The sequence below is a fragment of the Heteronotia binoei genome, chromosome 4, assembly GCF_032191835.1.
Source record: "Heteronotia binoei isolate CCM8104 ecotype False Entrance Well chromosome 4, APGP_CSIRO_Hbin_v1, whole genome shotgun sequence".
NCBI lineage: Eukaryota > Metazoa > Chordata > Lepidosauria > Squamata > Gekkonidae > Heteronotia > Heteronotia binoei.
This window is the reverse complement of record NC_083226.1, coordinates 170552944-170566878: the sequence shown is the minus strand read 5'-3', so window position 1 is coordinate 170566878 and position 13935 is coordinate 170552944. Positions and strand designations below refer to the sequence as shown.

The following is a 13935-nucleotide window of genomic DNA, read 5'->3' as shown; positions in this document are numbered from 1 at the left end:
TTCTTGTTTCCTTCTGCATCACAGTTTGCTTTGCCAGGCTTGCTCAATCACACAGGACCTATAGAGCTATAGAGTATAAGGCGGGATATAAATCCAATAACTTCTTCTTCTTCCCAGCAAGAGGTACCTCTCAACAATGTTGTGGTTCCCCTACCCAAGTGATGCTCTTAGAGGATCTTTGCTTCTATTTTAATCCTCGATTAAAGCAGAACTCCGTTGCACTTTAACATTGACTAATTCGTCAGAAAATTAGAACATCCATTACAGTTGTGCAGATAATTAGAGAAGAGCAATTACACAAGCCCATAAAAGTATTTTACCCAAAAAAATAAGCAGATGACATGCAATGAGCCCCTTCAGAGAAGAAGTTCCCAATCCGTTCAGCTTCCCACATGTAGAAATCGTTAAAACCATCTCGTAAACACAGAACTGTCCGACTTGGTGAGGGCACCTCTTTTTGGCTAACTACTTTTGTTATATGCGATTCATTTGGAATACTGTGTACAATTCTGGTCACCGCACCTCAAAAAAGGATATTATAGCATTGGGAAAGTGCAGAAAAGGGCAACTTGAACGATGAAAGGTTTGGAACACTTCCCCTATGAAGAAAGATTAAAACGCTTAGGGCTCTTTAGCTTGGAGAAACGTCGACTGACAGGCGACATGATGGAGGTTTACAAGATTATGCATGGGATAGACAGGGCTGGCCCGAGGTTGTGTGGCACCCCAGGCGGCCCCCCCGTGGCCCCCCACACCACTTCAACCCCCCCTGGCCCGTGCCGTGGCACTCACTTGCCCCCTTCTTCCCTTCCTGTCTCGTCCTGTTCCCCCCGCAATCACAGCATCATGGCTGGCAGAGCTGGGGGGGAGGCGATGGGACAGGACAGGAAGTGGAGGGGGACGGGAAGACATGCCTTGGCCTGCAGGGCCCAGGGTGGAGGTGGCAGGACGGGACAGGAAGGGAAGGAGGGGGCGGGTGGCTGCGGCGGGCGCAGAGGCAGAGGCAGGCATGCCACGGTTGGCAGAGCCCAGGTGAAAGGCGAAGGGGTGGGAAAGGAAGGGGCGGGCGGTGGCGGCAGGCAGGCGCGCAGGCAGAGGAGGCAGGCATGCCGTGGCCGATAGTGCCCAGCTGCAAATGTGTGATTGCGCAGGGGATGGGGAGGTGAAGGGAAAGGAGGGGCGGCAGTGACAGCGGATGCGCAGGTGGGCGTGCGGGCGGTGAGGCAGGCAAACTAGGCGCTTGCCTGTGGCACCGGGAGGGGGGAGCCCAATTCAGCACCCCCACCATCCTGGCTCCCTAGGCAACTGCCTAGTTTGCCTAGTGGGTGAGCCGGCCCTGGAGATAGAGAAGGTAAGAGAAAGAAGCACTTTTCTCCCTTTCTCACAATACGAGAACTCGTGGACATTCAATGAAGTTGCTGAGCAGTCGGGTTAGAACAGATAAAAGGAAATACTTCGTCACCCAAAGGGTGATTAACATGTGGAATTCACTGCCACAGGAGGTGGCGGCGGCTACAAGCATAGCCAGCTTCTAGAGGGGATCTGATAAACATCTGGAGCAGAAGTCCAGCAGAGGCTATTAGCCACAGCTTATCATTGGAACTCTCTGTCCGGGGCAGTGATGCTCTGTATTCTTGGTGCTTTGGGTGGGGGGGCACAGTGGGAGGGCTTCTAGTGTCTTGGCCCCACTGGTGGACCTCTTGATGGCACTTGGGTTTTTTGGCCACTGTGTTGCACAGAGTGTTGGACTTCTTCTTCTGATTTGGGGATGGAGCCTGGGGAGAACAGAGACTTCAGTGGGGATATATATTACCATAGAGTCCACCCTCCAAAGCATACATTTTCTCGAGAGGAGCTGATCTCTGTAGCCTGGCATCTCTGTAGTCTTTGTAGTCTGTACCAGGGGATCCCCCATGCCACAGGCCCTCACGGTCTTTGCTTTAAAAGGACAAAACCTTCTCTAAAATGGCGTTGGGCCTGTAGCTGCTGTAATGCCTGGTTTTTCTCTGAGGATGCTTGCTGCAGAATCTTGGTATATAGACACAGGCAGGGCTGGAATTTTAGCAGGAGCTCCTCTGCATATTAGGCCACATCCTCCCGACGTAGCCAAGCCTCCAAGAGCTTACAAGGCTCTTTTTTGTAAGCTCTCGGAGGACTGGCTGCATCAGGGGTGTGTGGCCTAATAGGCAAAGGAGGTCCTGCTAGAATTCCTTACAGGGCTCTTCTCACAGGGCCTACTAGAAGCTCCAGCAGGATTGGCTGCATGAGGGGTGTGTGGCCTAATATGCAAAGGAGGTCCTGCTAGAATTCCTTACAGGGCTCTTCTCACAGGGCCTGCTGTAAACTCCAGGAGGATTGGCTACATCAGGGGTGTGTGGCCTAATGGGCAAAGGAGGTCCTGCTAGAATTCCTTACAGGGCTCTTCTCACAGGGCCTGCTGTAAGCTCCAGGAGGACTGGCTACATCAGGGGTGTGTGGCCTAATAGGCAAAGGAGGTCCTGCTAGAATTCCTTACAGGGTTCTTCTCACAGGGCCTGCTGTAAGCTCCAGGAGGATTGGCTGCATGAGGGGGGTGTGGCCTAATAGGCAAAGGAGGTCCTGCTAGAATTCCTTACAGGGCTCTTCTCACAGGGCCTGCTGGAAGCTCCAGGAGGATTGGCTACATCAGGGGGTGTGGTCTAATATGCAAAGGAGGTCCTGCTAGAATTCCTTACAGGGCTCTTCTCACAGGGCCTACTGTAAGCTCCAGGAGGATTGGCTACATCAGGGGTGTGTGGCCTAATAGGCAAAGGAGCTCCTTCTCGAATTCCAGCCCTGGACATAGGCATTCCATGATCAAGTCTGGCGAGCAAGGAGCTGGTTGTTGGACTGAGAATTTAACCTGCTGCAAGGATGTAACAAGTTAGCTGTCCTTGGATATCTTTTCAAACCTTGGATTAGTGTCTCTGGGTTTCTTTCCTTTCTGTTATCCCGTAGTGCTTTGAACACTCATGCGGCTGATGTATATAGCGATCAAACCCAGAATGTAACTATTTCAATGACTCACTTTGCCTTAGGGCTTTTGTTCGTTCTACCCGATAAAGGGAGACAAAACCAGCAACTCCTGGAATATCTGTCAGGCTGAGCTGAAGGAGAGAGTACGCGCTTAGGAGGAGGGGGAAACCCATCTGCAGCACTGCAATGACCTCCCCTTTATGCAGTTTCTTGGGGATTGCAATCTAAGGGTGATTGCACATACAGGACAAGTGCTGGCTTAAAGCAGGGAATGTTGCCCTCGCTCACTATTGGCTTCACGTACCCTCACTCGCTATTGGCTTCATGGTGACGACATCACGTAGATCTGGTTTGCAAAAATCTATCAGTGATCCCCAGACTGAGGGAGGCAAGATTGAAGTCCACCAGAGAGAGAGCCTTCTCGATCACTGCCCCCTACTGGTGGATCCGGAAGAGTTTAGGGCCTTGCGGAACCTAGCCCAGTTCCGCAAGGCCAGTACGACAACACTATTCCAGCTGGCCTTTACTTGATCTGGAATGATTGATATGGTAGTAGGGAATGACACCTAATATATACTGAACGCCATCTGAAATGAAACAATATCAAATGATATTAGCATCAAACTGTTTTAACAGTTTAATTTTAATTTATTATAAGAACAAAAGAACATAAGAGAAGCCATGTTGGATCAGGCCAATGGCCCATCCAGTCCAACACTCTGTGTCACACAGTGGCCAAAAAAATTATACACACACACACACACATATATATATATACACATTGTGGCTAATAGCCACTGATGGACCTCTGCTCCATATTTTTATCTAACCCCCTCTTGAAGCTGTCTGTGCTTTTGGCCGCCACCACCTCTTGTGGCAGTGAATTCCGCATGTTAATCACCCTTTGGGTGAAGAAGTACTTCCTTTTATCCGTTTTAACCTGACTGCTCAGCAGTTTCATCGAATGCCCACGAGTTCTTGTATTGTGAGAAAGTGAGAAAAGTACTTCTTTCTCTACCTTCTCCATCCCAGGCATAATCTTGTAAACCTCTATCATGTCACCCCGCAGTCGACATATCTCCAAGCTAAAGAGCCCCAAGCGTTTTAACCTTTCTTCATAGGGAAAGTGTTCCTACCCTTTAATCATTCTAGTTTCCCTATTCTGGACTTTTTGATGTAAGTAATGTGAGTGAATTGTTTTGATTTTACTGGTTGTGAGCTGCCCTGAGTCTGCTTCGGCGGGGATGGCAGGATATAAATTCAATAAACCTTAAACCAGGAGTGTCAAACATGCAGTTCAGGGGCCAAATCAAGCCCTCAGAGGGCTCCTATCAGGCTCCCGAGCAACTGGCTGTCATCTGCTTCTTTGTCCCTCTCTCTTGCTTCTTTCTGTGTAACAGCTTGCTTTGCAAGGCTTGCAAAGGCTCTGTTTTCTCCATTGGCTGAGGCTCCTCCATTGGGGAGGAAGAGGTGAGGAATAGCTTTGCCAGGTTCTCTCAATCACACAGCAGAACTACTGAGCCAAGCATCTCTTTTTTCTATTGGCTGAGGCTCCTCTGCCTCCTGGTCCCCTGGGGAGGGAGGGAAAGAGCCAGAGCTTTCTTTGCCCAGTTCCCTGGATCCCATGGGAGAAATACAAAGAAAGCACCTTTAAGATCAATGAGTGCTAACATTTTAAGCATGTTTTAAATTTTTTTTAAATATGCACTTTGTTTGTATTCTCTATACAATTTATATCTCTGCTTCCTAATCTTAAATATGTACACACATGACCCGGCCCCCCAAGGTCTCATTTATGTCAGATCTGGCCCTCATAACAAATGAGTTTGACATCCCTGCCTTAAACCTTAAACATAGTCAGATCTGATTGGCTGTGGAACAGCTTGCTCATTATGCGATCAGCCGGGGTGGCTCATGCAGCTGTTCCTAGAAAAAAGGAAGTACAATACATATTAAGCAGCAGCACAGCAGGAAGTGTTCCAGGCAGGGCCAGCGCGTGGGAATAGGCGAGGTAGGCGGCCGTCTAGGGCGCCACCTCACCGCAGGGGACGCGTGCCCCCTCCTCGTCCCCGCTCGCACTGACGCTGATACTTCATGTCATTCTTTCTTTGTCCGATTGCTCGAAGCAAAGAAAGAAGGACGCAGCCCCTCCCGGCTCCCTCTGATGCGGGAGAAGGCTGCTTCAGAGGGAGCTGGCTGGGCAGCTGCCGCCCACGTCCTTCTCCCTTTGCTCCGATTGCTCAGAGTGAAGGAAGAAGGATGCGGCCTCTGAAGCGGGAGAGGCTGAGCAGGAGGCGGGCCGAGTGTTCTTTCTCGGCTCTGAGTGATCAGAACTGAGAAAGAACATTTGCACAAAGTGTGCCGTTGCAATGACGTCATCACGGCGCATGTGCAATTAGAGTCTGGGGGGGCAGGGGCGTGGGATTCTGCCAGGGGCGGCAGAACCCTTAGCACCAGAGCTGGTTCCGTCAATTCCTAGAGCTACCTGTTGTCATTTCTGAATTAAGAACATAAGAGAAGCCATGTTGGATCAGGCCAATGGCCCATCCAGTCCAACACTCTGTGACACATAAGAACATAAGAGAAGCCATGTTGGATCAGGCAATGGCCCCTCCAGTCCAACACTCTGTGTCACATAAGAACATAAGAGAAGCCATGTTGGATCAGGCCAATGGCTCCTCCAGTCCAACACTCTGTGTCACATAAGAACATAAGAGAAGCCATGCTGGATCAGGCCAATGGCCCCTCCAGTCCAACACTCTGTGTCACATAAGAACATAAGAGAAGCCATGCTGGATCAGGCCAATGGCCCCTCCAGTCCAACACTCTTTGTCACATAAGAACATAAGAGAAGCCCTGTTGGATCAGGCCAATGGCCCCTCCAGTCCAACACTCTGTGTCACATAAGAACATAAGAGAAGCCATGCTGGATCAGGCCAATGGCCCCTCCAGTCCAACACTCTGTGTCACACAGTGGCCAATATATATGTGTGTGTATACACACACACACACACACACACACATATATGTATATACATATACATACACACTGTGGCTAATAGCCACTGATGGACCTCTGCTCCATATTTTTATCCAATCCCCTCTTGAAGTTGGCTATTCTTGCAGCCGCCACCACTTCCTGTGGCAGTGAATTCCTATGTGTTAATCACCGTTCGGGTGAAGAAGTACTTTGGGCGAGTTGTATGTTAAAGTGACCTAGTGATGTTGGTGATGATGTCAACATCCCATGCTCCCTTCATGTCTCTGCCCCTCGATCCTCCTCCTTGTTGCCAGCCCATTAAGTCTCTATTGAAAGGGAAGGCGTGCATCCCCGTGGCGCAGAGTGGTAAAGCTGCAGTACTGCAGTCCGAGCCCTCTGCTCACGACCTGAGTTCGATCCCGGCGGGAGCTGGGTCAGGTAGCCGGCTCCAGGTTGACTCAGCCTTCCATTGGCCATGCTGGCTGGGGCTGATGGGAGTTGTAGGCAAAAAACTTCTGGAGAGCTACTGTTGGCCATTCCTGGTGTAGATGACTGGGGAAGGCAATGGCAAACCACCCCGTCAAAAGTCTGTCGTGAAAATGTTGTGATGCGGCATCACCCCAGAGTCGGAAACGACTGGTGCTTGCACCTTTACATTAAAAGGAAAAGGCATTTTCTTCCAGGCTTTACTCCCATGTAGTATGTGAAAAAACTTGCCCTTTCAGATTACCCAGCTTTTAACAGCAATGGAAGAGGCAAAAGTTGGCAGTTTTATAATAAACTGTAAGAGATGTGGTTGGTAAAGGAAGGTTAAGTCCCAAATCCTAGCAACAAGGAGCAACAACTTGACTCAGTGTGTTCAGCTGTGGGGTCATGTCATAGAAAAAGAGGTGCCGGAGCTCATTAGCACAACTCATTTGCATCTGCCGCACTCCCCTGACATCACCGGAAGGTGTGCTCAATTATATCAGCTCAACATCTACTCTCAAATGCTTCTTGAGTTAGAATTGTCATAAGAAAACCTTACATGCTTTTAAAATTACTTTTTCCTATGTGGCCACAGTGGCATGATGCGGATTTCCATCTATCTGCTTGCTACGTTTTAGTTACTTCCCCATTTTTTTGCGGGGGGTGGGGATGGGAAATATCAGAAAGTTTGTCAAATCTTAAGAGTCCAGCAAAATTCTCACGGAGGGGGGAGGGTTTGAACAATGGAGCCCAGAAACGAGGTTTTTTGAGGGGGGGTTTAAGAAAGTAGAACAGGGGTATCCGACATCCAGCCCAAGCACCGGATCAGGCCCCCAGAACAACACCTGAACAGCATACTCAGGATTGCTACATCACAGAAATTGTCTCTAGTTTTTCATGCGGTAATTCAGAGCAAGAAGTATTAGTTATCAGAGACTGTTAAATAAACAAAATATTGCAAGAGCGCTAATGATTTAAGCATGTTTTATTTTTTAAGGGTTTTTTTTTTTAAAAAAAAAATCTTTAATTGTGTGTGTCTGTGTCGGCTACCTGGCATTACATTTTATGACACGCGTGAGCCCGGCTTGACACGGTCTCATTTATGCTGAATCCAGCCCTCTTAAACAAATGAGCTTTGACATCCCTGATTGAGAGGTTCTGGAGCTCTGCTCTGGTGAGTTCCTGCCCCAGACGAGGCCTGGCTGTGTCCAAAAAGCAAGCTGGAAAGTCATTCTTTGTTTGCGTTTTGTCCTTAGAGAGAGCCAGTTTGGTGTAGTGGTTAAGTGTGCGGACTCTTATCTGGGAGAACCGGGTTTGATTCCCCACTCCTCCACTTGCAGCTGCTGGAATGGCCTTGGGTCAGCCATAGCTCTGGCAGGAGTTGTCCTTGAAAGGGCAGCTGCTGTGAGAGCCCTCTCAGCCCCACCCACCTCACAGGGTGTCTGTTGTGGGGGAGGAAGGGAAAGGAGATTGTGAGCCGCTCTGAGACTCTTCAGAGTGGAGGGCGGGATATAAATCCAATATCTTCATCTACCTCACAGGGTGTCTGTTGTGGGGGAGGAAGGTAAAGGAGATTGTGAGCCGCTCTGAGACTCTTCGGAGTGGAGGGCGGGATATAAATCCAATATCTTCATCTACCTCACAGGGTGTCTGTTGTGGGGGAGGAAGGTAAAGGAGATTGTGAGCTGCTCTGAGACTCTTCGGAGTGGAGGGCGGGATATAAATCCAATATCTTCATCTACCTCACAGGGTGTCTGTTGTGGGGGAGGAAGGTAAAGGAGATTGTGAGCCGCTCTGAGACTCTTTGGAGTGGAAGGCAGGATATAAATCCAATATCTTCATCTACCTCACAGGGTGTCTGTTGTGGGAGAGCAAGGGAAAGGAGATTGTGAGCCGCTCTGAGACTCTTCGGAGTGGAGGGTGGGATATAAATCCAATATCTTCTTCATCTTCTTCTTCTTCTTCCTTCCAGGGACCTCAGTGTCGACGCCGGTTTGACTCGCAATCAGTTCCAGGTGAGGCCTGTTCCACAACATTATCAGCATTACTTAGCTACTCAAAGGATACACCATTTCCCCCGAAGCACATCCTCAACGCAAATGGTGAGTGAAACAGCATCCTCTCTGAGTAGGCTTGCCAATCCCCAGGTCCCAGCGGGGGATCCCCCAGTTTTACAGGCTTTCCCCCCTTTCCCACAGCCATTATGCACCTCCATGAAAGATTCCCATAGGGAATGATGGGGAATTGAGCCGCGATTATCGGGGGCTCTGGGGTGGGGGCTGTTTTTTGAGACAGAGGCGCCAAATTTTCAGTATAGCATCTAGTGCCTCTCCCCAAAATACCTCCCAAGTTTCAAAACGATTGGACCAGCGGGTCCAATTCTATGCGCCCCAAATGAAGGTGCCCCATCCTTAATTATTTTCTATGGCAGGAAGGCATTTTAAAAGGTGTGCTGTCCCTTTAAATGTGATGGCCAGAACTCCCTTGGAGTTCAATTATGCTTGTCACACCCTTGCTGCTGGCTCCACCCCCAAAGTCTCCTTGCTCCACCCCCAAAGTCCCCAGATATTTCTTGAATTGGACTTGGCAACCCTAGTTCTCCCACTTTCCCAGGCTTCTTCCCACTCCCAATCAGCTGGCCGGTGGTGTCAAGAGTTATCCTCTCCGTATCCCTCTTGCCGTAGTTTCTTTGCTGTAGCATTATCCCCTGGCTTGAATGTATCCCTGCTTAGCTCATCCTGGTCTCTGCATGCTTATCTGAGGAACTTATTTTTGAAGCTGTTTCTGCCGACCAAGGTCAGTCGCTAATGAAGCACAGATAACCACCTGGACTCTAAGATATGGGGGGAGTGGGTCCCGCCAAAAGTTGCAGTTGCTTTGCACGTTTTGCATTTGAATGATAATGGTTGGGGCAAGGGGATAAATAGAGAGCCATTGAGCTAAGACGTCAGTCTTAGCAAAGATGATGTACTGCCTTATAATACCTGGAATAAACTATTGAATTATTGGACTGTGTTATTCCTTGACTCGAGGTCCTGACAGGTGGGGGGAAACCCTGCCCTCACAGCCACCATGTGCCTTTCCACCTCCAGAGGCTTCAGACTCCACTTGGAAAGGCTTCCTCTTGGGCTGGTGTGCCTGTGTCTTTAAGGCTGAATGGGAGTGGGGGAAGCAGTAGGGCTGCCAACCCCATGATCCGGGCGGGGAATCTCCTGCCCGGGAGGTTCTCAACCCACCGACCCACATTGGGCCAGTGGGGGGAAACCTCCCCCTGCATCGCTGGCAGAACCTGGAAGTGATGTCATCAAAATGGCAGCACCCGTGTAGGGCTGTTCTAGGCGTTTCTGGGAAAATTCTATGGTTTTCCCGGACGCTCTAGCCATTTGGGAGGTAAAGCTCTATGGTACAACCCCATCAGCTGGCTTGGAGAAGGCATTTCTCTCTTTACATCATGTCTCCAAGCCAAACCAGCCAGTGGTTTGGAAAATGCACTTAAAGTTGCTTTCTTTCCATCTCTCTCTCCCACAATCTATTTTCCTTCCTTCCTTCCTTCCTTCCTTCCTTCCTTCCTTCCTTCCTTCCTTCCTTCCTTCCTTCCTTCCTTCCTTCCTTCCTTCCTTCCTTCCTTCCTTCCTTCCTTCCTTCCTCCTGCCTTCCTCCCTGCCTTCCTCTCTCCCTCCCTTCCTTCCTTCCTTCCTTCCTGCCTTCCTCCCTCCCTCCCTCCCTCCCTCCCTTCCTTCCTTCCTTCCTTCTTTCCTTCCTCCCTCGCTCCCTCCCTCCCTCCTTTCCTTCCTTTCCTTCCTTCCTTCCTTCCTTCCTTCCTTCCTTCCTTCCTTCCTTCCTTCCTTCCTTCCTTCCTTCCTTCCTTCCTTGTGGCTCTCAAACATCTGACGTTCATGCCTTGCAGCTCTCAAACATCTGGTATTTATTCTATGTGCCTCTTACGTTAGGCCATCCCTGTTCTAGAGCATCAGCATGATGTAATGCTGGCATCCAGGTTGTGCTGGAAGTGATGTCATTGCATGGTGATGAAGACTGCCATCCTTACCCCTCCCCACAGGAAGTAATTGCCTCCTCCCATCTTCCACTGGTTGCCAGACCAAACCTGGAAACGCTATTTCCAGGACTGTACCACTTCCGGGGGACAATCTTGAGCGTCCCTCTCTGTGGAAAATCCTACCCAAGAAGAATAGGCAGTTAGCCGTTGTCTGCCTCCGCTTATTGACTTTGGACTTCCTTGGTGGTCTCCCTTTCAGTTTGGTGTGGTGGTTAACTGTGCAGCTGCTTATCTGGGAGAACCGGGTTTGACTCCCCACTCCTCCGCTTGCAGCTGCTGATGTGACCTTGAGTCAGTCAAAAGTTCTCGCAAGTCCTCTCGACAGGAGTTCTGTCAGAGCTCTCTCAACCCAACCATCCTCACAGGCAGTGTTCCCTCTAAGCTGAGTTAGTGTGAGCTAGCTCACAGATTTTTAGCCTCCAGCTCACACATTTTTGTCTCAGGTCAGGAAAAACGGCCTCAGAGTACAATAATTGATGCAGTAGCTCACAAAGTAGGATTTTTGCTCTGCAGCTTAGAGGGAACATTGCTTACAGGGTGTCTGTTGTGGGGGAGGGGGAGGGAAAGGAGATTGTAAGCCGCTCGAGACTCTTTTGGGTAATGACAGGTGGGTTATAAATCCAATCTCTTCTCCTCTTCTTCTGACAGGTACCCGCCTTACTTAGGTTCCAGGATTGGACTAGATACCCAGTTTTTCCTCACTTGCGTGTGACATTCTGTTTTGTTTGTTTAAAAAAAACAACAACCAAAGTTTTTCCACCTTTCAGGTCATCCATGAAATCAGAAACTACCCATATCCACAGCTTCAGCTTCTTGCCCTTCAGGGATTGAATCCAAACAGACACACGTCCGCCGTGAGGGAGAGTTACGAAGTAAGCCTTTCCCGTGTCAAACAAGCCCTTATCCAAGGGACTTGTGTCCATGTGTTTCTTAATGCAGCCTTTTTTTGGTGTGTGTACTTAGCACTGATTAATTTTTAACTACATAACGAACAGGCATTATCGATTGCCATTGTGTTTTATCCGTTTTGTCTTTCGGAGGGGCTGGGAGAGGGAAGGGAGCGATAAACTCTTTCATAGCGAAAAGCGATAGGCCTCTGCGCAGATCGTCCGAGTAACACAACAGGGCCAGCCGCAGCGGAGGGGGGAGTTTCTGGAAGCCCGGAGGAATCCGCAGTCATGAAAGCAAAACAAACAAACAAAATAAATTATTCCCGGTTGGAGACTGCCGGAGGGCAGGGGGAGATCGTGGAAGATCGAGCTCGATGATTTGCAAAACTTGGTGTTGCCGATCGCCAGGTGGGAACAAAAACGAGACGAGAAATCGCATGAACAATAGGCAAACCAAAAATCTCTGAAGGTATATGTGATCCCAATTACTAGGCTATAGTGTCCACATAGTGTGGTCTCATTTGGAATACTGTGTGCAATTCTGCTCACCGCACCTCGAAAAGGATATTATAGCATTGGGAAAAGTCCAGAAAAGGGCAACTGGAATGATTAAAGGGTTGGAACACTTTCCCTATGAAGAAAGGTTAAAACGCTTGGGGCTCTTTAGCTTGGAGAAACGTCGACTGCGGGGGTGACGTGATAGAGGTTTACAAGATTACGCATGGGATGGAGAAAGCAGAGAAAGCAGTCCTTTTCTCCCTTTCTCACAATACAAGAACTCGTGGGCATTCGATGAAATTGCTGAGCAGTCGGGTTAAAACGGATAAAAGGAAGTACTTCTTCACCCAAAGGGTGATTAACATGTGGAATTCACTGCCACAGGAGGTAGTGGCGGTTACAAGCATGGACAGCTTCAAGAGGGGGTTAGATAAAATATGGAGCAGTGGTCCATCAGTGGCTATTAGCCACAGTGTGTATATGTGTGTGTGTGTGTATAATTTTTTTTTGGCCACTGTGTGACACAGAGTGTTGGAGTGGATGGGCCATTGGCCTGATCCAACATGGCTTCTCTTATGTTCTTAAATTGTATATCAAAGTCTTAATAAATCAGATGTCTCATAGAAATGTCTCACACAGGTAGAGTTCACAGTAAAACAAGTAGATCTTCAAATCCCAAAAATCGTAGATTGTGACAGAATTGTTAACTTGTAATTCCTGTTTCATACATTTCTTCAGGCTTGAGGTGTACTGAGAAACCCAGAAATTAATCTGGTGCCCAATTCTGTTTAGTTTCCAAAGTACCAGAAAGTCTCCATAATTCTATAGCTGGCAAAAAAGCTCAGGCAGGCTCACAGCCTGGTGGGAACAGGGGATCGCCTGGTTTGGAGGCCCTCCCCCCACTTAAGAGTCATCAGAAAGTGGTGGGGGGGAGATGTCTGCTGGGCACTCCATTATTCCCTATGGAGACCAATTCCCTTAGGGTATAATTGAGAATTGAACTGCAGGTATCTGGGGCTCTGGGGGAAGCTGTATTTTGAGGAAGAGGCACCAAATTTGCAGCACAGCAACCAATGCCTCTCCTCAAAAGACCTTCAAAGTTTCAAAAAGATTGGACCAGGGGGTCCAATTCTATGAGCCCCCCCCCCCAAAGAAGGTGCCCTAATGCTTCATTATTTCCAATGGAGGAAAGGTATTTAAAAGGTGTGCTGTCCCTTTAAATGTGATGGCCAGAACCCCCTTTGGAGTTCAGCGATGCTTGTCACAGCCTTGCTCCTGGCTCCCCCCCCAAAGTCTCCTGGCCCCACCCCCAAAGTCTCCTGGTTTCACCCTCAAAGTCCCCAGATATTTCTTGAATTGGATTTGGCAACCTTAGCAGAGGGACATCCCGGAAGGGATAAAGAGGGAGCTAGATAATTTTGCAACACATTTTCGAGGCCCCCCCCCCCGCTTCGTAATAATAAAGTGCTAATGACTGCGAAAAGAAAGGATGGAGAAGGAAAAGGAATAATTAAACACAACACCGAGTCCTCCAGTTTGAAGCTGAGGAGAAGCGGCCGACTCATCAATAAACAAACAAAGGGAAAAGAAAAAGGTCCCCTGTGCAAGCACCAGTCATTTCCGACTCTGGGGTGACGTTGCTTTCACAAAGTTTTCACGGCAGACTTTTAACGGGGTGGTTTGCCATTGCTTTCCCCAGTCATTTACACTTTCCCCCCAGCAAGCTGGGGACTCATTTTTTATTTATTTATTTATTTATTTATTTATTTGAGATTTATATCCCGCCCTTCCCACAAATGGCTCAGGGCGGCTTCCAACAATTAATCAAACATAAAATTTAAACAATTTCAAGTTTAAAACAATTAAATATTTAAACAGTTAAAACCTTAAAAACAGAATATTTCAATTTTCTGTAAACAGATGGCTGGCCAGTTACATCGAGTTGTCGTCCTAGCTAAGTATAGGCTAGCCAGAAGAGGGTCGTCTTACAGGCCCTGCGGAACTGCGCCAAGTCCCGCAGGGCCCTCACCTCTTCCGGCAGCTGATTC

At 48.8% G+C, this 13935-nt stretch overlaps 1 protein-coding gene across 1 annotated transcript in view; it reads left to right on the top strand.

Annotated features, from left to right (window-relative positions):
• ARK2C (arkadia (RNF111) C-terminal like ring finger ubiquitin ligase 2C) overlaps positions 1–13935 on the top strand; it is a 141295-nt gene that overhangs the window by 107237 nt on the left and 20123 nt on the right. Inside the window, exons 4-5 of the mRNA XM_060236459.1 lie at positions 8415–8544; positions 11267–11371. Coding sequence (XP_060092442.1) covers positions 8415–8544; positions 11267–11371 — 235 coding nt within the window. The remainder of the gene's footprint in view (positions 1–8414; positions 8545–11266; positions 11372–13935) is intronic.